The sequence below is a fragment of the Loxodonta africana genome, chromosome 4, assembly GCF_030014295.1.
Source record: "Loxodonta africana isolate mLoxAfr1 chromosome 4, mLoxAfr1.hap2, whole genome shotgun sequence".
In the NCBI taxonomy this organism is placed as follows: domain Eukaryota; kingdom Metazoa; phylum Chordata; class Mammalia; order Proboscidea; family Elephantidae; genus Loxodonta; species Loxodonta africana.
Genome location: NC_087345.1, coordinates 35945002 through 35972904, shown reverse-complemented (window position 1 = coordinate 35972904; position 27903 = coordinate 35945002). Strand labels below are relative to the sequence as shown.

The 27903-nt window shown below is 40.2% G+C and overlaps 1 protein-coding gene across 1 annotated transcript in view; it reads right to left on the bottom strand.

The window, feature by feature from the left end:
- Positions 1–27903, bottom strand: part of CCDC38 (coiled-coil domain containing 38) — a 49204-nt gene that overhangs the window by 19455 nt on the left and 1846 nt on the right. Inside the window, exons 2-8 of the mRNA XM_064285122.1 lie at positions 16380–16480; positions 14413–14578; positions 11521–11585; positions 6942–7105; positions 6754–6834; positions 3872–4032; positions 1298–1427 (exon numbers count right to left, since the gene is read on the bottom strand). Of these exons, the coding sequence (XP_064141192.1) occupies positions 1298–1427; positions 3872–4032; positions 6754–6834; positions 6942–7105; positions 11521–11585; positions 14413–14578; positions 16380–16480 (868 nt within the window). The remainder of the gene's footprint in view (positions 1–1297; positions 1428–3871; positions 4033–6753; positions 6835–6941; positions 7106–11520; positions 11586–14412; positions 14579–16379; positions 16481–27903) is intronic.

Sequence of the window (27903 nt, the reverse complement as noted above, 5' to 3'; positions counted from 1 at the left end):
CACACAAAAGTCACCTGGGTGCTTGTTCCCCCCCAGTCACCCCTACACTTTAGTCAAGGTCTGGGCCAGATCCTGGTCTGAAACTGAGAAGTGGGAAAATTTGTCTCTGGTCCCTTCATCCACTGACCCCCAGACAGCCCATAGGGCATATCAGTTGCGGATGGCTCTCAGCTGTGACTCTCACTGGGCACCTCCTCCCAAGGGCAGTACACAGTCAGGGACTGAAGACTTGCTTACCTCACTTTGGGACAACTCTCAAGGGCTGTCCCTGCTCCAGAGCACCCTGTTCTCTCATGCCAGTGCCTTCATGATTCCCAACTATTTTTCACACTGTACTGTCTTGAAGACACAGTGGGCTTTACTCTCCCCATCTTCCACACGGCAAACTCCTACACATACTTCAAAATCTAGCTGAAATGTTACCTTGTCTTTAAAGACTCTTCTAACTGCCTCAGGCATAGATCATCTTTTTGGTTTTTGCCCTCAGAACCCTCACTATGTATCACTACTATATCACACACCCCACTGTATTGTGTAGTTGTGGGGTACAGGTCTATTCATCTTTGTGTACTCGGGGTCTTGAAAGGGTGCCTGACATATTGTATGCCTCCAATAAATATATGGTAAATGAAGGAAGGAAACAAATGGATGAAGAACCAGATGGATACCACCACCATCATAACTTACTACCTTAGCTTTTAAGTTGATATCTGAACACATACTGCTAAAAGTATTGTTAAGATCTCAGAGATGAGAACAATGTCATCACCACCCACTCCCTCTGTCCCCTTCCCCCACCCTCTGCCCAGATCCTATAACACACAAAGTAATATATCTTAAATAATTATGATAGAGGATGGAGGGAGAAGGTAGTTTCACCTAAAAATGGTAGTGATATCGAAGGAGTTCTCAGAGCTGACTGTGGGTATGTTAGAGCTATCTCGGTTTTTATGACAGTAACTTCCTTGAATCACTGGCCAATGGCAGTCTCCTGGTAGTAACTGACCTGGTTTGCTAGGCCCTGGGAATGGGTCTGTCAGTATCAGAATTCAGGGCTGAGCCTGGGGAATGAGAAGGCCCAGCTAGGAAGGGTCTCAGAGAGTGTGTCAGCTACAGGGGATGACTCCTGGCTGGTCCTCTTCCCCTGACTTCTCCGCTCTGTCCACTCGTTCACCTCTCCGAGTTGGAATTCTCATCACCCAGGATTAAGGGTGCTGTAGACACTGCTCTGTATTTTGTAGGTAGGCTTGTGGACCTTCCACCTCCACTTTGAGATGGGCAACTTCTCTGGTTTTACTTTTGTGAATGAAGTTCCAAATCTCCTGTTTTACCTTGGACACCTTTCCCCAGAGAAGAGTCTTCTGAAAATGACGTCCTTCTGGAACCCTCAAAGCTGTCATCTTTTCTCTTTCCACTTACTATTGATTCTAGACATGGAACATAAAGAGGAGAGAGAGAGAGAGAGAAAGTAAAACAATTCTGAGAATGAGAGATTTGTCTCAGGTAGAAGACAAAACTGTGAAAACTTTCAGGGACAGAAATATAAGATGGAGACACTATAACCAGCAAATATATTATGCAGATGGAAGGGGCTGGGTTCTGGAATTGCCAGAGTAGGTGAGGACTGACCTGTTGGCACTAAGAAATCCCCATTTCCAATCTCAGTCTTCATAACCCATAGAACCCATTTGTTAGCTATTCATTCCTCAGGAATGAGAAGTGTATTGGTTTCTGAGTATCCTCTATTCAAGTGACAATTCTGTTTGTCTTAGTTATGTAGTGCTGCTATAATAGAAATACCACAAGTGGATGGATTTAACAAAGAGAAATTTATTCGCACAGTCTAGTAGGCTAGAACTCCAAATTCAGGGTTTCAGCTCCAGGGGAAGGTCCTTGTCATCAATCTTCCCTTGGTCTAGGAGTTTCTCCACTCAGGAACCCTGGGTCCAAAGGACGTCCTCTGCTCCCAGCACTGCCTTGGTGGTATGAGGTCCCCCTGTCTTGCTGCTTGCTTCTCTTTTTTATATCTCAACAGAGATTGACTAAAACCCAACCTAATCTTGTAGATTGAGTTCTGCCTCATTAACGTAACTGCTGCTAGTACCACCTCATTAACATCATAGAGATAGGATTTACAACACATAGGAAAATCAAATCAGGTGACAAAATGGTGGTAATCACACAAAACTGGGAATCATAGCCTATCCAAGTTGACATACATTTTGGGGGGACACAATTCAATCCATAACACTGTTGTTGTTGTTGTTTATGGTTGCAGAAGAGTTAATTCTAACTCATGCAGAGTAGAACTGCTCTGTTGGGTTTTCAAGGCTGCGACCTTTTGGAAGCAGAGTGCTAGGCCTGCTGTAAGGCACCTCTGAGTAGACATGAACCACTAACCTTTTGAGTCCTTAACTGTTTGTACAGCCAGAGGACTGAATCATAAGTTATTAAATGCAAATACTTCTCAGTTTTCCTTTCCATGTGTTTGTTTTTTGTTAACCACCATTTATTGAGCTCTAACAAAGTGTCGTCTCTGTGCTCAATATTTTACAAACATTATCTAATTTAATCACACTCAGCACATGGAGACACATGAGAACTGAGCAATGCAACCATCAGTGGTATGCTGGGAAATGTTCAACAACCAATCTCTGGTAAAAAAATGCTCCCTGATTTGTAGAGTTTACCAATTTCTGTGGTGTAAATACTCCTAGCCTGAAGTATGTTTGGATCAGCTCTTAGCTGAAGACTGAAGCTCTCCAGAACTCTGTGCTGCACTCTCCCCTCCGGTACTCCACTATAAGAACTCTAACAGCATTGGCCTCCCTGGGCTCCTGTCTCTGTCATTCCAACTCAGGGAGCCACTGGGATCTTTTGGATTCCCCCTCCCTGTGCTGCATCCTGCAAACTCTCTCCAGGCTAGAGCAATGTAGGACTTGCCTCATTTACTTCTCCTCTCTCAGGGATCACTATCCTTCATGGACTGATGTCCAGTGTCTGACCATTGATTCCTACATTTATCCAGTTTTTCGACTTTTCCAGGCACGGTAGTAAGTCTGGCCCACGTTGCTGGAAGTGGAAGTCTTTCCCCATTGATTTGTGGTTCCATTTTTACCACTTATTAAATTAAAAAACCCTGATTGATTGAGCTGACTTCCCTAATGCCAGTGCCATACTGTTTTAATTACTGAGACTTTGTGATAATATATTTTAAAGCATTAGTAACCCTCCATTACCCTCTTTTATCAAAAGTATTTGTTTATCTTTCTAGTTGAACCTTAGAATCATTGTATAACGCCCTCTCCTCCCCAATAACCCACTCCCTGACAAATTTTTGGTAACATCTTTATTATAATTCCATGAAACATATACATTAATTTCAGAAGAACTGGCAGCTTTACAATACCAATTTTCCTATCTAAAAAAATGGAATATTTATTTATCAAATCTTCAACTCACACATATTAAGGTTATTGATGCTCTCTTGGGTTGAATGTCTTTGTATAATGTTTTCCAATTGGTCAATAAAGTATAATTGATTTTGTGTCTGTTTATAGAACCGTTTAGTAAAATCAAATAGTTTTTCAGGCTTTTTTTTTTTTTTTAAAGAGGATTCTAGGTACGCTATCACATTATCTGCAAATAATGAATTATTTTTTTCTTTTTATGTATTATTTTATTGCTTTGTGTCTGGAATTAGACTAAGTTTCTAATTAATGGCAGGTAATAGAAGAGATGTGGGAATCCTTGTTCTGGTTTTGCTTAAAATGAAAATTCTGATGCCTTAAATAAACAACCAACGAACGTTGAGGAAGAATATTTTAGAATTAGAAATACTAACTTAATTGAAATTAAAAATGTGACTTACTTGTTAATTTTGGAATGATGGTATTCATACTGTCTTTACTTTTTGATACATTCACCCTTTTTAGCGCTTGCTGGACTTGCCAGTGTTTCGGAGACAATTTCAGCAGAAAAAGTCCATATTTCATATACTCCTTAAGGAGGAATTCTGTTTTTGCTATTTCACTACTCAAAAGAAATACAGGTGTGATTAGATACAGTGTCTGTGTGAAAGTGTGGTCATTAAAAAACGACTTCATGAAATTCATTCTTGTGATTATTTATTTGCATAATAATTTACTTATCAAAATTTGCAAATACGACCATAAAAATATGGACTTCATTAAGATGTGGGATGAAGTAATGCTGTTTGAATAAGACATGTCCAAGGGTATATGCACATATAATAGACTGGTAATAGTTTTACTTTACTTGTTTATTTCTGGAGAACTATTAGATTAAGTTCTAGACTAACTCCAGGCCTTTGCCCATTTCATCGTAATACTTTACCTTGTCTTCTCAAGCTGCCCTTTGAAATCTTTTGCTCAGCTCTTTTACTTCATCATTTCTTCCATTTTCTTTAGCTACTTTACCTTCAGAGCAAATTTGGAGCCTCTTCTGACATCCATTTTGGTCTTTTCCTTTCCTGTCTTTTCAATGATCTTTCACTTTTTTCATGTATGACGCCCTCTATGTCTTCTCACAATTCTTCTGATTTTCGGTCATTAGTGTTCAGTGTGTTAAGTCTATTCTTGAGATGGTCTCTAAATTAAGGCAGAATGTATTCAAGGTTGTATTTTGGCCCTTGGGCCTTACTTTGATATTCCTCAGCTTCAACTTGCACATGCTCTGCAGTCAGGCCCTGGCTTTGTCATGACTGACGGATGATATCGAGCTTTTCCATCGTCTCTTTCCACAAACGCAGTGTATTTGATTCTTGTGTAATCCATCCAGCAAGGTTCACGTGTATAGTCACTGTTCATGTTGTTGAAAAAAGGTATTTGCAATGAAGAAGTCACTGGTCTTGCAAAATTTTATCATGTGATCTCCGACGCCATTTCTGTCACCAAGGCCATATTTTCCAACTACCATTCCTTCTTCTTTATTTCCAACTTTTGTATTCCAATCTCCAGTAATTATCAATGCACCTTGATTGCATGTTTGATCAATTTCAGACTGCAAAACTTGGTAAAAATCTCCCATTTCTTCATCTTTGGCCTTAGTTGTTGGTGAGTACATTTGAATAATAGTCGTATTAACTGGTTGTCCTTGTAGGCGTATGGATATTATCCTATCACTGACAGCACTGTACATCAGGATAGATCTTGAAATGTTCTTTTTGATGATGAACACAATGCCATTCCTCTTCAATTTGTCATTCATGGCATAGTAGACCATAAAAAAAATCCAATTCAAAATGGCCAATACCAGTTTGTTTCAGTTCACTAACACCTAGGATATTGATCTTCAATTGTTCCATTTTATTTTTGAGGGCTTCCTAGTTCCTTTGATTTATATTGTATACATTCCACATTCAAATTGCTAATGGATATTTGCTGCTATTACTTCTCATTTTGAGAAGTAAATGGATGTTGTTGTTGTTTGATGCTGTTGAGTGGATTCCAACATAATGACCCCATGTAACAAAGTAGAACTGCCCCATAGGGTTTCTTGGCTGCAATCGTTACAGAAGCAGATCACCAAGTCTTTCTCCCTGGTAGAAGCTGGGTGAGTTCGAACTGCCAGCCTTTTGATTATCTTCTGATTACATTAGGTGGTGGGGAGGAAAGTGGCTTGTCCACATTAGAGCACTTCCAACTTTGAAACCAAATCCACTGCCTTGGAGTCAATACTGACTCATAGATACCCTGTAGGACAGAGTAGAACTGCCCCATAGGGTTTCTAAGGAGCGCCTGGTGGAAGAGAACTGCAGACCTTTTGGTTAGCAGCCATAGCACTTAACCACTACACCACCAGGGTTTCCCTTTCAACTTTAAGCTCCTAAAATCGAAGGGGCTGCTGTAGCCAAAAAGTGTGTGAAGTACACATTTTGTTAGAAACAGTTGGTTTCAAAGAAATGATCCAGTTCATCTGGTGCATTTTAGACAAGCTTTTGCTTTCCTCCCAAAAAAGTGTAGTCATAAGACGTGAAGGACTTGATTTTAGAAGAGAGGCAAACACCAAGTCCTCAAAAAGAAAAAACAAGGTTTTATCGTGATCCGATACCAAGACTACAGCGTGTCCTAGATTATGACATTACTGTCCAAGGATGATGACAGATGGAAATTCTTTAGATAGTAAAATTGCTGAAGTGAGATACACTTGTCCATAGAAGGAAACATCCCAGGTTTGAAAAAAAGGAAAGAGAGTATACAATAATTTTGTCTCAACTCTTGCTCCTGTAATTTTTGTCATTATAAACCCCGGCTTTTAATACTATTGCTAGGTTCAACTAAATGTAAGTATAGATACAAAAATGCCACCAATTATAATGGTAAGTCTTCATTGATTGTAAAATAATCCTAATTTCAGTTAAAATGTGGGGAAAAAAGGGGTCTTAGAGTGAATAAAAAGGGGGCACTTGTAACATTATTTATCGTTTACCCCAACATCAGTTTGCTTCTTTTCAAATAATTCCTTTACTTTTAGATCCAGAAGTTAGGGAAAATTTTCAGAAATCATTAAAAATGGGCCCCAATGGTCAGCCAGAGGTCACTGAACTTTCCTGGTGCCCAGCTAGGGATGATCCTTGGTGGTACTGGATAGGTTCCTTGTTTTAAAAATTTAACCATACTTATGAAATCATCAACTAACAAGAATTATTCCTATGTAGGTGTTGCTAGGTACAAATAGGTTTTACTGAGCATGGAAATTTAGTAATGAAGAGGTAGCTTCCCTGGGCCTCACCTTTTCACCGCCTGCATTTCCATACTCGCTTTCTTTAACTCTGCTGTTGTTTGGAGTTTGTTTATAGTTTCTTGTGCTGCACTGAAAAGTAACAGAGATAAGTTACTTTTCGTTTTGTTTAAGTTCAGAGAAACAAAAAAGTAAGAAAGGGAAAATAAAAGTGATTTGGCCAGAGTGAAGAAACTAACATTTTAAGAGCATCTACAGATTTCTGATCATTTTCCCGAAGGAACTCTTCGAAAGCCATTGCGTCGTCTTGGAGCTTTTTTTCTGCTTTTACGAGTTGCCTTTCCTTCAGTGCCATGCTGTCTTCAAACTTTTTAATTGTTTTTCTTTTGGTTGACAAAGTATACTTAAGAATATTGAAAACAGGAGGACATCAAGAACATTATTCCACATTTCTAGAAAATTCCTAGTACATTTCAACAGTCTCACAAAAAAGAGAAAAATAACCTGTGGTAGTGATCATTTGTATTAGAAAAGTAGTATGTCCAAATCTTGAGTCTATGGCCTTTCTGTCATGTAGGAATTTTATTTGGGGGATACTTAGAAGGAGACTAAGTCCTCTCTCTCACCTTTATGAAGGGGCTCGCCGTTGTTCCAAAATGATTCTGCCCCTCAAATAAAAAATAGCTCATATCCTCCCAAAGAGCAGGTTCATCTGATAATACTCACAGTCTCATTCCAGTGCTTTCGGAGCACTGGGAAACTGGGCTGTCTGTAGCCATAAAGGCCACTAACTTCCTCTCCAATAGGAAGGACCACGGAAGAAAGCAGGCTCCAACTCTGCTATGCCAAAGATGCGTTCTTCTGATCCAGCCCAAGGGCATGGGTGTTTAAGCAGCCTCAGAGCGGCTTGTTTAGATCCCCAAGAACACCTTTGACATCTAGCTTCTATTTTTTTTAGTATAAAATACGTAACAGCCCACGTGGGTTTTTAATGTGGCGTGTTTGAAATAAAGTATAAACAAAACCACATACATTATAATTTAAATGAGCTTAAAATATGTATATAAGGTAATTTTGAGAAATAACAACAAATAATTAGATTCCCCAAATCCTATAACAAAAATATTTCATTCATTACTTTATTCACTAAATATTTATTGAGTGCCTACTATGTGCACGGACTGTTTTAAGAAAGTGGTGGGAATAAAGCAGTGAGCAAAATAGATAAAACTTCTTCATGGAGTATACATTCTAGTAGAGGGGGGAGTTGATAGCTAAATCAACAAATAAAGATGTGCCAGGAAAAATATTAAGCATGGAAGGGGGGATGGGGAGCACCCGGAGGCAAGGGTAACCAGTTGCACTGGAATCGATTCTGACTTATGGTAACCCATGTGTGTCAGAGTAGAACTGTGCTCCATAGGGTTTTCAGTGGCTGATTTTTGGGATATAGATCTTCAGGCCTTTCCTCCTAGGCACCTCGTGGTGGACTTGCACCTCTAACCTTTCGGTTAGTAGTTGAGTTCATTAACCCTTTGCACCACACAGTGACTCTGGGAAAGCGTAACCCATTGCTGTTGAGTTGATTCTGACTCAGAGCAACCCTATGGTACAGAGTAGAATTGTACCACAGGGTTTCCAAGAAGCAGCTGGTGGATTTGAACTGCCGACCTTTTGGTTAGCAGCCAAACACTTAACCACTGGAGCCACCAGGGCTCCCTGGGCAACTGTAGGGAGTTGCTGTTATGTCTAGAATAGGCAAAGAAAGCCTCCCTGATATGGTGAAAATTGAACAGAGACTGGAAGGAAGTGAGGGAGCAAACCATACGGATATCTGAGGGAAGACGTCCTCACAGAAGGAATAGCCAGTGCAAAGGCCCTGAGACAAGAGTGTGATTGGTGTTTCCTAGGAATAGCAAGGAGGCCAGGGTGGCTGGAGCACAGTTAGCACGGGAGAGTGGTAGGGAACGACATCGGAGAGAGAGCTGGTGGCCAGATCAAATGACTAGAGGTCTTGAGCAGAAAGGAACATGATCAGGCTGCTGTGTGGAGAACAGACCGACTATAGGGGGGCAAAAGTAGAAGCAGGACATCAGTGTTTAGAAGTTCTAACAATAATTCACCAAGAGATAATGTTGACTTGGACTATGGTGGTAGCAGTGGAGGTTGTGAAAAGTAGTCTGATTCTGGACGTATTTTGAAAATGTGTATTTGAAAGCATATTTGGGTGTGGATTATGGGAAAGAGTCAAGGATAACTAATGTTTTTGGTCTAAGCAACTGAAAAATGAAGCTCAGTTCTTTTTTTTTTTTTGTCTTTCTTCTCTCTGTACTTCATTTTGGATAGTTTCTCTTGCTATGTCTTCAAATTTACTAACCTTTTATTTCTGCAGGGTCTAATCTGATGCAATACCATTCGGTGTATTTTTCATCTCAAGAAATTTAATGTAGGTCTTCTTAAATATCTTCCATGTCTCTCCTCAACATGCTCACGCTTTCCCTTACCTTCTTGGACTCAAGAGAATATTTACAATATTTGTTTTAGTGTTCTTGTACCCTAATTCTATCACCTGTGTCATTTCTAGTTCTGTTTCTATTGATAGTTTTTTTTATGGGTTGTAACATCTTTTCTGCATGGGTGGTGACCTTTTTTGGATCTCAGTCACTGAGAATTTTACACTGTTGAATAGTGGGTATTTTTTGTATTCTTTTAAATGTTTTTGAGTTTTGTTCTTAGACACAGTTATTTAGAAAGAGTTTTATCCCTTTTACGGTTTGCTTACGTAGGGTCAATGCAGACTTTAGTCTAGGACTAATTTATCTTCACTACTGAGGCAATACCCTTCTGAATACTCTTCTTGGTGCCTAGTGTATGTGGTATTTTCTACTCTGACTACTAGGAATAAAAATTTTTTCCAGCCCTGAGGGAGCTCCTATTCTGGTGGCTCTTTCACTGCTCTCGGGTAGTTTCCTCACATGTGTTCACTAATCGGTACTCAGCTGAAGGACTTGAGGGGGGCCCTCTGCTGATCTCTAGAGCTCCTATTCTCTCTCTTCCCAGATCTCTCCTTTCTGGTTCTCTTCCCTGTAAACTCTAGTACTATGCTGTTGTTGTTAGCTGCCGTAGAGTTGCCCCCTGATTCGTGGCAATCGCAGGCACGATGGAACCAAATGCTGCCGGATCCTGTGCCATCCCCATGATGGGTTGTGGATCAGGCCGTTGTGATCCACAGGGTTTTCATTGGCTGATTTTTGGAAGTAGACCACCAGGCCTTTCTTCCCAGTCCATCTTAGCCTGGAAACCCAAAACCCCACTGAAACCTATTCAACATCATAACAACACGCAAGCCTCTACCGATAGACGGGTAGTAACTGTGCCTAAAGAGCATTGGCTGGGCGTTGAACCCAGATCTCCCACATGGAAGGCAAAATTCTACCACTGAACCTCCACTGCCCTCATCTAGCCACCAACATAGGCTCTCCAAGCTCCTAATTCTGACTCCACTACTCAGGAACACTTTTAAGCTCTATTATGGAAAATCTCTTCAGATAGTAAGCGGGGGCAATCATTGGACTCACCTCATTTGCTTCCTCTCTCTTAGGGATCACTATCTTGAGCCTGTCATCCATTATCTGAAAACTATTGTTTTATGTATTTTGTCTGGCTTTCTAGCTGTTTAAGGCTGAAGAGTAAACTCAACCTTGACTGAAAACAGAAGTCTGTTTCCCATTCTTAAAACTGCCAGGATCACTGTCTTTTTATAGGCAAGAGGGGATGGGGTGTTATGCACAAGTTGGGGCGTTGTCCTTAGAAGGGACACACCTGAGGAGAAATGTATACGGGCACGGATGCAGGCAGGTGGGGAGATGTTTTGGGGGAGTTTTGGAACATTTTCTTTTGACTGCTTCTATTTTCTCAGTGACATAGGAAGCCAGGTCAGGAACTGAAAATGGGAGAAGAGACGTGGGAGGCCTGAGGAGAGAGAAAAAGGTATGGCACAGTCATCCAGGAGAGTGGGAAAGGGCATGGGCTATTTGTATGATCACTGGGTGGCACTAAGAGAAAGTACTGTCTTTAGTAGAATTTCCAGTATTAATGAAAAGGACCTGGTGCTCCTTTCTGGTGTTTGTGGGTATAGGGGAAGCTGGAAGGGTTTTGGAGTTCTTTCAGGGTTTGGAAAGACATGCTCAGTTTCTCTGCCCAGGATGCGACCATATTCAACCAAAGGTCCAGGAGAATCTGGATTAAACTGGGCTTCTCAGGTACTATCCTGGTCATGGGTGAGAGAACTGAGAAAAAGGAAGATAATGGGACCAGCTACCTTTTAAGCAGTGGTTCTCAGAGTGGGTTCCCCATAGCAGCAGTATCAGCATCACTTGGGAACTTGTTAGAAACGCCAGTTTTCAAGTCCCACCACAGCCCTGCTGAATCAGGAACTCTGAGGTGGGGCCCAGCAATCTCTTTTTTAACAAGCCCTCCAGCTGATTCTGAAGGAAGGTACAGTTTGAGAGCCACTACTTTAGAATAATTTTCTGATTATGTTACAGGAAATGTGGAATTCTATCTGGAATTCTAGAATGCGAGCTCTCTGACGTCAGGGACTTTGTTTTGTTCACAGCTTGATACATAGTAAGCACTCAATATATTCAATAAATATTTGTTGAACGAATGAACAAACACCTGAATGAACCAATCCATTCTGCCGATAGATCCGGGCACGCAATGGAAAAATGACATGTTGTCAAAGTAAACATCTGGCAATGCTGCTCAAGAAGTCTTCCATTTGACTAATGGGGGAAAGAAAATTATATTTACTACCTCTAGCAGAAACCTGTCTCTCTGATCGTTAATAAATTCTTGGACAGTCTTTTTTGTGTCTGCACCTTTAAAGAAAATAGAAACAGACTTAGGTTTATTTCATTATCCTTCAAAGACATTGTATAAAATAAAAGCTAAGTAATTACAATAGTATTTTTGTAAATAGTATTTTAATAGTAAATAGTATTTCATTATTATAATAGTCTCTATCTGGACTTTAAAAATATATATATATACCTTCAAATCAATTTTTTCCCTAACCACTCAAAAACTAATTTAATAACAGTAACCACCACCTATTTTGTGTCCATCATATACCAGGAACTTTATCAGACACTTTAAATATATCATTTCATTTAATCTGAACAACTCGGATAAGGTATATTTTACTGTCTCTGTTCAGTATATGAAGTCCTAAAGCTCAGAGATGTCAAGACGCTTGTCCAAGATCACACAGCTAACAAGTGACAGAAAAAGGATAACACTCTGGTCTGTATGACTCCAAAGCCTGTGGTACACAAAAAAGTCTGAAATGTTTTAAATTGTAATGTTTGGCTAATCTAGACATGAAACTGAAGTTCTTAGTCAAAGTCTTTTTGGGGCCCACAAACCAAATTTTATTAATAAGAAAGGAAAAAATGATGACCAGTTCTACTACCTCACAACAGTAAATACCAAAAGTTTCATTTCAAGGTTTCTTTATACTGGAAAATTACACACATGCTGCATCTCAGTAATGATCCTTTCATGAAAACCAATGCGATGTGGTATAGAACAAAGTCCTTACTAAAAATATAAACAGAAATAGAAATAAAAAGATATTTTCCAAATAACCAATGAGTTCATATTGCACTAGGAGACATGCTGATGTTGTTAAGTGCTGTCGAGTAGATTTCAACTCATAGTGGTCAAACATGACAGAGCAGAACTGTCCCACAGGGTTTTCTAGGCTGTAATCTTAACAGGAGCACATCACTGGTCTTTCCAAGGGTCTTTCTAATCTTTTGGTTAGCAGCCCAGCGCTTAACCATTGCACCCCTAGGGCTCCTTGCATTAGGGGGCATAAGGTGTAGCAATTATGAGAAGTGGTATAGAGTAAAATCCCTTAATAAAAATGTAAACAGAAGTAGAGGAATAATATGTCCCAAATAACCAGTAAGCTTGTGCTGCACTAGAAGGCCACAGTCTTCTGGGGTCATTTCCTGCCTCCATCTCTTAACTAGCTGTGGAAACTTGAGTAAATTATTTACCCTCTCCAAGCCTTAGTTTCCTCATCTGTTAAACGAAGATACTAATGGCAGTGGCTTATATTATCACTTCCAGATATTTGCTGCCTTTCTGTGCGAGGATTAGCTTCCCCACTCCATTGATCTCAGGCATGTCTGACTTGAGTTAGCCAATGAAATGAGAGTTAACATAACCTGGATTTCTTCCAGGTAGACGCTTTAAGAGCAACCACACAGCTCTCCCTTTTCTCTCGCCACAGCTCCAGCAATGTCCTAGACAGGGCCTGTTCCTTCAGTCAAGGACTCAGAGAAAGGCTTCAAAGTTAGAAAGTGGACAAGAAATAAACCTGTGTTGTAGGTCTCTGACATTTAGGAATGGTTTCTTACCACAGCGTAAGATTTAGGGGTGGCTTTTTTTTTTTTTCAGCTTAAGTTAACCTAAGTGGATATGTTACTCCAGAACGTGTGGTATAGTTACTGGTATCACCTTGTGGCCCATCATTTGCTGACTTCTCATACAATTGTAGTATAGAATATGCAATTACAAGATCTTCTAAATAGGTTAACATGGCTTCCTTTTTGTTATATTAGTTATTGAATCCAAAGTCCTCTCCTAAGTGGTTTTCTTGTTCTCTGAAGATTATTATTATTATTTTTCAGAATTTGGAGCCAGAGAAATGTTTTTTTAAGCTGCCACAGCAAATTCATGCCACCCAATATATTTCTTCCTCCCTTCCTTTCTCTTTTTCTCTCTTTCTTTTTAATTTAAAAAATTGGGTAAAATTCATTTTGGGGGAAGAGTTTTGATTTTATTATCCTAACATAAATCATTTTAACCTCATTAGAGTCAAAACACTTTCTATCTCACTTCCAGGTACTTCCTGATCTCTAGGTAGGAAACACCAATGACATTTTGATTCCCAGTTTGCCCTTTTTCATAGAGCAACAAATATCCCCTCGTAGCATTTTAACACGTCGTCTCTGTTAGGTGCTGTCGAGTCGGTTCTGACTCATAGTGATCCTGTGTACAACAGAATGAAACACTGCAGGGTCCTGTGCCATCCTCATGATCATTGCTATGTTTAAGCCCACTCTTGCAGCCACTGTGTCAATCCATCTCGTTGATGGTCTTCCTTTTTTTCACTGACGCTCTGTTTTACCAAGCATGATGTGCTTCTCCAGAGACTGATTCCTCCTGATAACATGTCCAAAGTACATGAGGCTCTAAAGGTCATTAAAACCAGGTTGTATTTTTGCAACCACAGGCAAACTTATGGACTTTTCTAAGTTTGACTGATTCTTAATTCTGTTAGCTTCCTGATTCTGGATATATGAATTCTATGGCTTGGGCAATGAAATTGCTAGATTTATACATCTGGAACTGAGTATGAATGGGCAGACCCATTACCTTTATATTCTATTCATCTTTGCTAACTCTAATACCATATCATTTTGGCAGTGCCTTTCTCCCTAAGAGCCATGAAAATGAGTAACAGTCTATTTCTTGGAAAAGTATGCTTCCTTATTTAAAATAGATTCTCTCTCGATCCTCAAACCTATTTGCAAAGACCTCTCCACCCTACTGTGAGTCGCATACTTCCCAAACCTGATATTAGCACAAGATATTCAAAACAGTGTTCATAAACAATCCGTACATGAGACTTACCTTCTGTTAATCTGAGAATAAGAGTGGGATCTAGCCCAAAGTTTTCAGGTGAGCCACCAGCTGCATCAGAGTAAAAAGCTAATTGGCCCAGGTGTGACCGGCTCTTCATTCGGGATGAAAAAGTAGACTTTTGGTGTACTTTCATGCTGCGGCTCATAAATTTCTCCTGCCCAAGTGGAAAGTTCAAAAAACTTTCTAATATACCAAAATAATGTCTTAAAATAGTGATTACATATAAAAATGTAATTTGCAATCAGTTTTTTTCTTCTTTTTCAGATCGTTACTAATACATTAAACAATCCCAACTTCTTATCTTTGAAGGAATGTGTATAGTTTTTATTCCCTTCCTGTATAAAGCTGAACAAAAACATTTTTAAATAATTAACTTTTATTAACCAAGTATATTCCATGGGTTTTTGTTCCATATATGAGCCTATATATAAAATGTTCTGGTTTTATTTTCACAATCTTGTCATGCCCAAAATGCAGATACATACTTGGAAAAGTCCACTGATTTAAAAGAGTTGATTCTGTGGAATTGACACCTTAAAAAGAAACAGGTCTTCAAAGTAGACATAAAAAATTAGGCTTTCAATCTAAAATTTAATTTTGGTTAAGTTCAGCAAAACTCTACAACACACACAGAAAGCTATCACCTTGCAGATGGATCCAATTGTTCAGCATTTCTAAATATTTTCCTCATTCTCATTAGGACAAAGAAAGACCTCTAGTCAACCTTTACCTCTGGAAGTAAAGAAAGCAAATCTCATGAAATGTGAACCACCAGGCTGTATGCGGTCTGACCAAACCAGGAGTGATCGCGATTAGTTCTGCAAGGTGCAGGGCGGGTAATTAGCTTCATTGATAATTTAGCCTCAAACCAAATAATTCTAAAATGGCCATTCAGCTTCCTTCCCTTGCCCCTGTCCTCAGTACACACATACACATTCTCTTCTCCATATCTGCCTGGCAAATTTTGACTTATTCTTTAAAAAATTTTTTTTCTAAATTTTTATTGCAGTAAACAAACAAACAAAAAAAACCCAGTGCCATCGAGTCGGTTCCGACTCATAGTGACCCTGCAAGACAGAGTAGAACTGCCCCACAGAGTTCCCAAGGAGCGCCCGGTGGATTATATAACAAAACATTTGCCACTTCAACATGTTTTACATAGACAATTCAGTGACCTTATGTTTATAATGTTGTGAATCATCACCACTATCCACTTCCAAATTTTTCCATTACTCTTGAAAGAAGCTTAGTGTCCCCTAAGCAATGATTCCCTCTTTCCCCCTCTTTCCTGCTCCTGGTGACCACTGATAAACTTTGGTCTCTATACATTTGCCTGTTCCAGACATTTCATATGAGTCAGAATATACAATATTTGAGCTTTTGTGACTGATTTATTTCGCTCATCATAATGTGACTTTTTCTTGAAGATCCAGGTCCTGTTATCTTCTTGGTGAAGTCTTTATACACACACACACAAACACACACACACACACACACTACCACCACCACTCTCTTCTCACCAACAAAGATGAGCATTCCTTTCTCTGTATTTCTTTTGCACACCTCTATGACTGTAATGTATCAAATTAAGATGCCATTTATTGTAAGATGCACAACTGTTGTATGTACTGCCAATTAAGTATGACAGCCCATCGATGGAAGCTGGATTCCCATTTTGGAATTGTGGGAATTTGAAAAATAGGGAATATCCTACAAGTCAGACCAGATTTTGATGGCATGTCTGTCTTCGCCCACTAGGCGGCGATCTCTTCAGTCCCTACCACGTGTGCTGGCTGCTGTTCTGCGGTATGTTAACAGCCTCCCCAGCACAGTGTGAGGCACCCACCACACACACCCGTGTCTGACTCCATGTTTCGAACCCAGTGAAGTTCCCAACAGCGAAGTACAGATTATGATTCTAATTAATTAGAATAGTAATTTTAATAAAACCTTACCTTTTTCTTCGCTTCCATCTCATTTTCTTTGAAAAGAAAGAGATCTTTGAAAAAGATCTTGTACGGCTTGTCCTTTTTGATGGAGTCATCTTTCAATTTTTCTGATTTAAAAAAAAAAAAAGCAAAACTTTTGTTGTCCCTCTTGTGCTGAACAGGTCAGAGAGGTTCCATTAGCTATGTCGAGTAAGGCGGAGAGCGGGCCTCTGAGAAGGGAGGAGGCCGGCAGCCTCGTGCCCTCTCCTCCCTCCTTCCCTCCTTCCCTCAGCTGGAAGCAGACATGCAGGGCCTGGATCCCACAGCTCCTCTGTTCCTCTGTTCCCTACAGCCCCCAGCACAGCACTTAGTGCTTAATGGTGGATGAGTTGATATTTGCTTGATAAGTAAAAAAGGAGGATTTTGACAGAACAGTGGGATCACACTTTGAAATATTAAGATGCTGCTTCTTGCTACCACTACAAAGATACCCATCACTGCCCTGCAGGTCCAGGGGGCTGGACCTGGGGACAGCAGGAGTGTGGAGAAGCATCCCCAGCAGGCTGGGACAGTCGACCCAAGAGACTGCTTGGGCTTGCTACTTCACATCCCCCATCCCAGACCAGGCAGGATCCCAGCATCCCAGGGTGGGGCCCCTACATCCTCTGGTAGACTGGACATCTCTCCCCAACCAACATTTCTGCCCCTCCAAAAACTCCTACAAACTTAGGCCCTTTTTCACCCGATGTGGCTTAACATTTTGAATGCCTGGGTTTAGGTCCCCAACTGACCAAGTTAAAATCATAAGTAGTCTGGAACTGACAAGCTGATATTTTTCTCCATCCAAGCAGACTTCTTCAGTTTCAACTTGAACTTGCATATGAGCAATTGATGGTCTGTTCCACAGCTGGCCCCTGGCCTTGTTCTGACTGATGATATCAAGCTTTTCCACAGATGTAGTCGATTTGATTCCTGTGTATTCCATCTGGCTAGGTCCATGTGTATAGTTGCCATTTATGTTGGTGAGAAAAGGTATTTGCAATGAAGAAGTCTTTGGTCTTGCAAAATTCTATCACGCGATCTCCAGCACTGTTTCTGTCACCAAGGCCATATTTTCCAACTACTGATACTACTTCTTTGTTTCCAAGTTGCACATTCCAATCACCAGTAATTATCAGGCTGCAAAAGTTGGTAAAAATCTTCAACTCTTTCACCTTTGGTCTCAGTGGTTAGTGCATAAATTTGAATCTTCCTTGTAGGCATATGGATATTATCCTATCACGGGCAGCATTGTACTTCAGGATAGACCTTGAAATGTTCTTTTTGACAATGAATGCAATGCCATTCCTCTTCAAGTTGTTATTCCTGGCATAGTAGACCATATGGTTGTCTGATTGAAAATGACCAATACCAGTCCATTTCAGCTCATGAATGCCTAGGATATTGATGTTTACGTGTTCCATTTCATTTTTTATGATTTCCAATTTTCCTAGATTCCTACTTTGTACATTCCAGGTTCTGATTATTAATGGATGTTTGGAGCTGTTCCCATTTTGAGTCGTGCCACATTAGCAAATGAAGGTCCCAAAAGCTGGGCTCCATCCATGTCAATAAGGTTGACTTTACTTTGAGGAGGTAGCTCTTCCCCAGTCATCTTTTGAGCGCCTTCCAACCTGGGGAGCTCATCTTCCGGCACTATATCAGACAACATTCTGCTGCTTTTCATAAGGTTTTTACTGGCTAACTCTTTTCAGAAGTAGACTGCCAGGTCCTTCTTCCTAGTCTGTCTTAGTCTGGAAGCTCAGCTGAAACCTGTCCTCCATGGGTGACCCTGCTGGTATCTGAATACCAGTGGCATAGCTTCCAGCATTACAGCAACACAAAAGCACCCACGGTATGACAAACTGACAGACTGTGAAACAGACCATCAATTGCTCACATGCAAGTTCAAGTTGGAACTGAAGAAAATTAGAACAAGTCCATGACAGCCAAATTACAACCTTGAGTATATCTCACCTGAATTTACAGACCATCTCAAGAATAGATTTGATGCATTGAACACTAATGACCGAAGACCAGACAAGTTGTGGAATGACATAAAGGACATCATACATGAAGAAAGCAAGAGGTCATTAAAAAACAAGAAAGAAAGAAAAGACCAAAATGAATGTCAGAATAGATTCTGAAACTTGCTCTTGAACATCAAGCAGCTAAAGCAAAAGGAAGGAATGATGAAGTAAAACAACTGAAGAGTTCAAAAGGCAGCTCAGTAAGACAAAGTAAAGTATTATAATGACATGTGCAAAGAGCTGGAGACAGAAAACCAAAAGGGAAGAACACGCTCAGCATTTCTCAAGCTAAAAGAACTGAAGACAAAATTCAAGCCAATAGTGATGGATTCTACGGGGAAAATATTAAACGACACAGGAATCATCAAAAGAAGATGAAAGGAATACACAGAGTCACTACACCAAAAGAATTGGTCCATGTTCAACCATTCCAAGAGGTAGCATATAATTAGGAAGTGATGGTACTGGTGGAAGAAGTCCAAGCTGCACTGAAGGCGTTGGCGAAAAACAAGCTCCAGGAAATGATGGAATATCAATTGAGATGTTTCAACAAACAGATGCAGCACTGGAGGTGCTCACTCGTCTATGCCAAGAAATTTGGAAGACGGCTACCTGGCCAACCGACTGGAAGAGATCCATATTTATACCTGTTCCCAAGAAAGTTGATCCAACTGAATGAGGAAATTTTGAACAATATCATTAATATCACATGTAAGCAAAATTTTGCTGAAGATCATTCAAAAATGGATGCAGGAGTGTATCAAAAGGGAGCTGCCAGAAATTTAGGCAGGATTCAGGAGAGGATGTAGAACCAGGGATATCACTGCTGATGTGAGATGGATCCTGGCTGAAGGCAGAGAATACCAGGAGGATGTTTACCTGTGTTTTATTGACTATGCAAAGGCATTCGACTGTGTGGATCATAACAAATTATGGATAACATTGGGAAGAATGGGAATTCCAGAACACTTAATTGTGCTCACAAGGAACCTGTACATAGATCAAGAGACAACTGCTTGGACAGAACAAGGGGATACTCCGTGGTTTAAAGTCAGGAAAGGTGTGCATCAGGGTTGTATCCTTTCACCATACCTATTCAAGGCTGGACAATGAATAAGGAAGACTGAAGAAGAATTGACACCTTTGAATTATGGTGTTAGAGAAGAATATTGAATATACCATGGACTGCCAGAAGAACAAACAAATCTGTCTTGGAAGAAGTACCACCAGAATGCTTCTTAGAAGCAAGGATGGCAAGACTGCATCTTACATACTTTGGACATGTCGTCAGGAGGAACCAGTCCCTGGAGAAGGACATCATGCTCTGTAAAGTACAGGGTCAGCAGAAAAGAGGAAGACCCTCAACGAGATAAATTGATACAGTGGCTGCAACAATGGGCTCAAGCATAACAATGATTATGAGCATGGCCAAGGACTGAGCAGTGTTTCGTTCTGTGGCGTATAGGGTAGCTATAAGTCAGAACCAACTGAACAGCATCTAACAACAACAACAGACAGATTTAGGGGCTTCAAAGTCACGTTTATTTCAGTTACAGAGAAACAGTAAAAGTTAAACTCATGAACACCAAGCTTCCTGAATTATAAACTCACTACAAGCGCTAGCCACTAGCAAGCCCTTTTTTCCAACCCACATCCCCAAAAGCTCACTAGACTCCACCATTAGTCAAAGCCTCCTGTGTTACCAAAGGGTCTCATTCGGCCAGCTCATCCTGCAACTAGCGCAGCCTCTCTCCAGCACTGCAATTTTGCAATATGGGGTCTTCTTAGTTCTACAAATCAAATTCTATCAGCTGAACCCTGGCTACTCAGAACTCCCCCTCTTTCTATACTACTTATTACTCTTTTCTAAACTGCCTTGCAAATCCCTTCTTTGATAATTAATCACCTTAGGTGAACCTTTCTCTCCACTGCCTCTTCCTCAATGTATTAGTTTCCTATTGTTGTAACAAACTACCACAAACTTAGTAACTTAATAAATTTATTGTCTTATAGTTCTGAGGGGCAGAAGTCTGATATGGGTCTTGTTGTTGTTAGATGCTGTCAAGTCGGTTCCGACTCTTAGCAACTCTATATACAACAGAATGAGAATTACCTGGTCCTGTGCCATCCTCACAATCCTTGCTATGCCTGAGCCTATCTTTGCAGCCACTGTCTCAGTTCAACTTGTTGAGGGTCTTCCGCTTTTTCTATGACCCTCTACTTTACCAGAAACTGTGGTGGCATAGTTGTTAAGACCTACGCTGCTAACCAAAAGGTCGGCAGTTTGAGTCCACCAGGTGCTCCTTAGAAATCCCATAGGGCAGTTTTACTCTGTCCTTTAGGGTCACTATGAGTCAGAATTGACTCAAGGGCAACAGGTTTCTACTTTATCAAGCATGATGTCCTTCTCCAGGGACTGATCCCTCCTGATAACATGTCCAAAGTATGTGGGACGAAGTCTTGCCATCCTTGCTTCTAAGGAGCATTCCAGCTGTACTTCTTCCAAGACAGATTTGTTTGTTCTTCTGGAAGTCCGTGGTATATTCAATATTCTTTAGCAACATCACAATTCAAAGGTATCAATTCTTCTTTGGTTTTGCTTATTCATTGTTCAGCCTTCGCATGCATATGAGGCAATTGAAAATACCATGGCTTGGATCAGGTGCACCTTAGTCCTCAACGTGACATCTTTGCTTCTTAACACTTTGAAGAGGTCTTTTGCAGCAGACTTGTCCAATACAATGCGTTGTTTGATTTCCTGACTGCTGCTTCCATGGCTGTTGATTGTGGATCCAAGTAAAATGAAATCTTTGACAACTTCGATCTTTTTTCCATCTGTCATGATGTACCTTATTGATCCTGTTGTGAGGATTTTTGTTTTCTTTATGTTGAGGTGTAATCCATACTGAATGCTGTAGTCTTTGATCTTCATCAGTAAATGCTGAATCTCAGAAGGCTAAAATCAAGATGTCAGCAGGATTGTATTCCTTCTAAAGGCTCTAGAAGAGATTCCATTTCCTTGCTTTTTCCAGCTTCTAGAGGCTGCCTGCATTCCTGGGCTCTTGGCCCCTTCCTCCATCTTCAAAGCACATCACTCCAACCTCTGCTACCATCCTCATCACCTCCTTGCTTCCCCCTTACTACAACCCTTTTGATTAGATTGGGACTATCCAGATATTCCAGGATAATCTCCCCATCTTGAGATCCTTAAATTAAGCACATCTGCAAAACCTTCTTTGCCAGGTTAGGTAAGTAACATATTCACAAGTTCCAAGGAATTAGAATGTACACATCTTTGGCGGATGCATTACTCCATCTACCACATTCACAAAATCTCACTTCCTTCTCACCTTGCCTTTTGCTGCCAGTCTATTCGTCGGAATCGACTTGACGGCACTGGGTTTGTTTTTTTTTGGTAATCCTCCTGTCCCTCCCTCTCTCCCTCCCTCCCTCCCTCCTCCCCTCCCTCCCTTCCCCCAATAAATATTTGTTGAGCCTCTACTATCTGCACTATTAAGGTGTTGATGATACAACTGGTGAACAAAACAGAGATATCTATTCTTTTAGATTTTATTTTGGGGTAGGGGTGGACTTGAGTCAAGGGGTTGGCAAAAGACAATAAAAAATAAACATAATAAAGTAAGTAACTTTTATCATATGTTAAAAAAGTGATAAGGTCCTGTGGGGAAAAAAACAGAATTAAAAAGTGGAATAGAATCTTCTCAGCAGGTAGTTTGTAAACTCTTTATGTAGAGAGACCGTGTGTTATGCTTATGGTGTAGCATTCTCCTTTTCTTACTCTCCGCTATGGAACCTAACAGTACTAGGCACAAAGCAAGAACTCATTGATTGATTTGTTCCTTACCTTCAGAAGTTAGTAATGGTGACATAAAATTTGATGATGTCATTTTGTCTGCTGGCCCTGTCCAAAGAAAAGGAAACTCATTTTAAAAAATTTCACAAACACTGTATGTCATTGTTGTTAGTTGCTGACTCCATGTGTGCAGAATAGAACCACTCCATAGAGTGTTCATGGCTGTGACCTTTCAGAGGAAGATTGCCAGGTCTTTCTTCAGAGGTGCCTCTGGGTGGGTTTGAACTGCCAACCTTTCAGCTAGTAGTCAAACGCAAACCATTTGTGTTGCCCAGAGACTCCAAATACTATATAAAAGTGCTAAGTTCAACTCCCAGTGACTCCCAAACAGCCTTTACTGGTTTTAAAAGCAGTGTACACACAAATTCTTTAACCAAGCAACCCCAATTCTAGGAACTTATCCCAAGAAAATAGTCAGACCAGTGGGCAAAAAAGTATGTACAGTGACGTTTGCTACAGTGTTACGTACTAAATAGGGAGTCGGTTAAATAACTGTGGTATACCCGTATAACAGATTGCCACGTAGCCCCTTAAAATGATGCTGTAGTCACTGTTTGTTTACCTTTGCCCACTACATTTTATTTAGTAAAAGACAAAATATTTCAAGAGTTGGGATAGTGTGAATAAAAATTCATGTAGACTGAGAGAGGTGTTTGAAAGGTTGTTCCCCAAACGTTAATAGTGGTTATCTCTGATAGGGAGCAATCTCCCCTCTTTCATTTTTACCAGGTCTGGGATTAGGGTTAGGTGAGTGAGGCATTCTCCTTGGCCACAATGTTTAACGGGGTGCCAAAACACTCACAGTTTTCAAGATCAATACTAATGTACTATTTTTTAAGGAAAAATATTTAATTATTTAAAATCTGACAGAATTTCACACCAGTATGATGTTGTGTGATGTCAAGTCCATGTGTAGCCCCATTAAAAAAGGGTATAAAAAGATCAACCAGTTTTCTAAAAAAAAAAAACCATCTTCTGTATTACCTGGTTTTCTTGTCCTATTATCTTTTTCTCCTAAAAATAGCATATAACCTGTTACTGTCAAGTCGATTCCAACTCATAGAGACCCTACAGGACAGAGTAGAACTGCCCCAAAGGGTTTCAAAGCAGTGGCTGGTGGATCTGAACTGCCAATCTTTTGGTTAGCAGCCTGAGCTCTTAACCACTACGCCACCAGGACTCCAAAAATAGCATGTAGGAGAAAGGCATTTTAGATTATTTGAACTTTCTCATGACTGGTTCTTGAATTTCAAAAGTTACTAATATACCTGTTGTCAAATTAGCTTCTTTTCCTTAATACAATATTTTTCTTTTTTCCAAATCAAAATTGGTCCATGAAAATCCATGAGAACAAAATATGAAACTTTTAAATGAAGACAAGACCTGACCCTGCACTCGTAGAACCCTGAGAGTGAGTACCTCACTCGTCTCACCCTGGTCCTGGCTCGAAGATCTTGTCTTTGCTTAAAATTTGGATACTTTGTTCATCATGGATTTTTTTAATTTGTTTTTATTTTTTTCAAATAATGAATTAAAATGTTGTTTATCCCAATCACTGAGTTTCCGGCTTCCCTTAAAATTTTGTGCCTGTGAGGTTCTTGCCTCACCTTAATCTTGTCCTGAATTTTTTATAGTTTTTTATATCACTCAAATTTCTCAATGAGCTTGTGTTACTTTTATAATGAGAAAAATAATAAAGATATTTTCATTTTAGGAAAAAAGGATACTCGGGTTTATATAAAAAGGAGTGCACACAACAGGAACAATGAGACTAATCATCTTATTTTGGGGTGCCCTTTTAAATGTATAAGGAGCCCTAGTGGCACAGTGGTTAAAGCGCTCAGCTGCTAACCAAAAGGTCACCAGTTCAAACCCAGCAGGTCTCCACGGGAGAAAGAAGTGGCAGTCTGCTTCCGTAAAGATTTACAGCCTTGGAAACCCTGTGGGGGCAGTTCTACTATTTCCTATAGGGTCACTATGAGTTGGAATCGACTTGAGAGCGGTGTTTTTTGTTTTTGTTTTTTTAATGTATTCCTTAGTAATATCAAACAGCTAAATGTCCCAGAAGCAAAGCAAAGCAGCAAGTGGTTAAGAACATAGACTTTGGAGTGGACAAGCCTGATTTTGAATCTTGGTTATATACTTGTAAATGTGAGGGCAAGTTCATTCAGCCCCAGGCACTGTTCTAGGTTCCGGGGAATGGGCAAAAAAAAAAAAAGACAGCCCACCCCCAATAAGGATAAAAATTCTTATCTTCATGGAGCTTACATTTTAATTACTTAGAATCTCTGAGCTTCAGCTTCCAGTTCATAAACTGGGAATAATAGTTTCACCTCAGAAGGCTTTTGTGAGGACTCAATGAGGCAATGCACATAAACAACTTAGCAGGCTGCCTAGCATATAGCAAACACTCAGTGAGAGCTGTTGTGTACTAATGTTTACTAATTATGTGATTTTACTTCTAAAACAAAAAAACCCGTTGTCATTGAGTTGATTCCGACTCATAGTGACCCTACAGGACAGAGTAGAACTGCCCCATAGGATTTCCAAGGAGCGGCTAGTGGATTCAAACTGTCAACCTTTTGGTTAGCAGCCGTAGCTCTTAACGACTATGCCACCAAGGCTCCAATTTTACTTCCAGTGATTATAAAAACAAAGATGAAAAAGAGCAAAGAAATGATGTTAAAGCTTCAAAAAGAGAAAACATTAACAAAAACCCATAGGATCAACATTGTACTTTTTCAGATCACTACAGATTTTCACTGTCATTGGGTTCATTCTGATAGGTAGAAAAGCAGCGTTGGTGATACTTGATGACTATTTTGACCAGTATTTGGAATTTGGGTGGCTGACACTAAAGATTTCCACAAGATTCTCTTAATTTTGCACTCTACATCCATCCCCACCCATAAGATTCTGCCCATTTCTTTCTTTTCACAACTTTGCACCCTTTAATCCTTCTATTTATCTAGATTTACTACATTTCCCACCTTTACACCAGTTTCCTTTAACTCGAAAGTTTATCTGCAATGAGCAGTTTTATCCATGGGTTCTGGCACTTTTCACCCACAGAAAAACTGGAAGTAAGATATTGTTCTTCTAAGCTAACCATTAATGGCAGACACTTGTTCTTAGTCTATCTTTTCAGTAATTCATAGAACATGTAAACAAAATCAATAGTCTGTAGACGCATAATACCTATGAGTAATGAAGGGGTGGTGAAGAACTTAAGAGAGGGAGAAAAAGAAAGCCAGCCAACTAGTCTTAGGAAAGGATTATAGAGTTTTCTGGAGTAAACCAATATAATGTACCAAACAGAAAAACATCAAAACTGGTGAGTATCTTTGTTGTGCAAAATAAAAATAGTATGACGGCTAAACAAAGTTTCTGTTACAAAAGAGAGGGAAAATATTATTGGATTATCTAGCAAATGTTCTACGAACGAGTCCTGGTGGCACAGCGGTTAAGTGCTCAGCTGCTAACTGAAAGGTCAGCAGTTCAAACCCACCAGTCACTCTGCGGGAGAAAGATGTGGCAGTCTGCTTCCATTAAGATTACAGCCTCGGAAACCCTATGCAGCAGATCTATTCTGTTCTATAGGGTCACTATGAGTCGGAATCAACTCGAAGGCAATGGGTTTTAGGGTTTTGGTTTACCCAGCGAATGCCTGCAAATTCACATCGAAAATACAAGTTCAAATCCAACTCCCATCAGATGAAAAGAGAAAAAAGATCCCAGAACTATTAGGTATTTAAAATGATGGTGTGTGGTTGCAAGCCTTAGTTTTTAGAGGCAGCACAAGTTAGTGCTTAAGAGCATGGACTCCCATCTATGCCCCTTAATCCTCATACCTCCATTTTCCCATATTTAAAAAGCATGAGCAAGAGTCTGAACAATGGACTCAAACATATCAATGATCATGAAGATGGCACGGGACCAGGCAACATTTCTTTCTGTTACACATAAGGCTGCCTTGAGTTGGTGCCGATTAAAAGGCAACTAACAACAGCAACAAAAAAGGGATGATAAGAATAACACCTACCTAGTAAGACTGTTAAAAACCAAAAAACTTGTCCTCAAGGCGATTTTGGCTGGTAGTGACCCTATAGGACAGAGTAGAACTGCCCCATACTGTTTCCAAGGAGCACCTGGTGGATTTGAAATGCCTGACCTTTTGGTTGGCAGCTGTAGCTCTTAACCACTGTGCTACCAGGGTTTCCAGTTAGACTGTTAGAAAAGTTAATATATGTCCAGCATTTAGGACAGCCTCAGGTGCATATAAGTGCCATATAGTAAGCTATATGGAGCAATGTTCCTCCCATTGCCTTTTCTAAGGAAGAAGGTGCTTGGTGTATTTGAGGAACAGCAAGGAAGCTGGTGGGATTTAAGCGCGGTGATCAAAGGGGAGAGAGATAGATGAAGTCCAAGAGATATCAAGTGCCAAATCTCTAGGGCTTTGTAGGTCATTTACTCAGTGAGAAGGAAGCCATTAAATATGTCACCCCGATGGCTGTGCTGAGAAGAGTCTACAGCAGGGGGTGAGGATAGAGCAGGGACATGCATTGGGAGGCTACAGCCCTTATTCAGTCAAGAAATAATGGGGTCTCTTTGGATGGTAGTGGAGGTGGCGAGAGGTGGTCATATACTAGATATATTTTGAAAGTAGAGACTATAGGACTGGCTAATGGTTTGGATGTGGGTTATGAGATAAAGACCACAGGCAAGGAAGGATGGGGTTGCCATTAATGAAGACAGAAAGCTGTGCGGGAAGGTGAAACTGGGGAAGATCAGAGGTTCATTTTTGGACATGCTAAATTTACCTATCTATAGACCAAAAAACCAAACCCAGTGCCGTCGAGTCAATGCCGACTTATAGAGACCCTATTACATATCTACATGGAAATGGGTGTAAAATATATACTTTTCTTCCAAGTTAACATCATGCTGGTTGCTTTGCCTTAATTAATTCTTGCTTTCCTCTAACATTTATGCAATTACATGTGGTCACTGAGAAAGGCCCATTGACACGTATCACCCATCACACAGGCTTGTTGCAATTTTCAAACACAGATAATGTATGCAAAGTGCCCATATACAGTAGGCTGATAAGGAAATGGCTGCTTACACTTTCTTCTAAGTGGATAATATCCAGATCTGTCTTCTTTCTAGTCTGCTGCTCTCTTCTAGTCTTGTGAATAACCACTAGCATTTGAAGAGACTAAGGAGGATGAACTGATAAGTAGCATTAGTAAGAGACCCTGTACCTTGAATTAGAGGAATCTACCAGCAATATCAGCGCAGACTTGGGGGACCTGGATCCATCTCAGTGCAGATTCAGCCTTCCAGGCCCTGGCAAATCAGGAATGAAGAATGGTGTTTCATAACGTCCAATCCTAAAGTCCTAGGCCAACTCTAAACAAAATTAACAATAGCCATATTTATCATACATTATTGGAAGCAGTTTGTGTTTGATTTGCACAACCCTTTCTACAACCCAATGTAAACAGACTTCCAAATTCTCTAAATAAGAAATAAAAAACTATGTTTATCTCCTACACAGAAATGAGGATTTAGACAGATTCTCAGGCCAGTGCTTTTAAAATTTTTC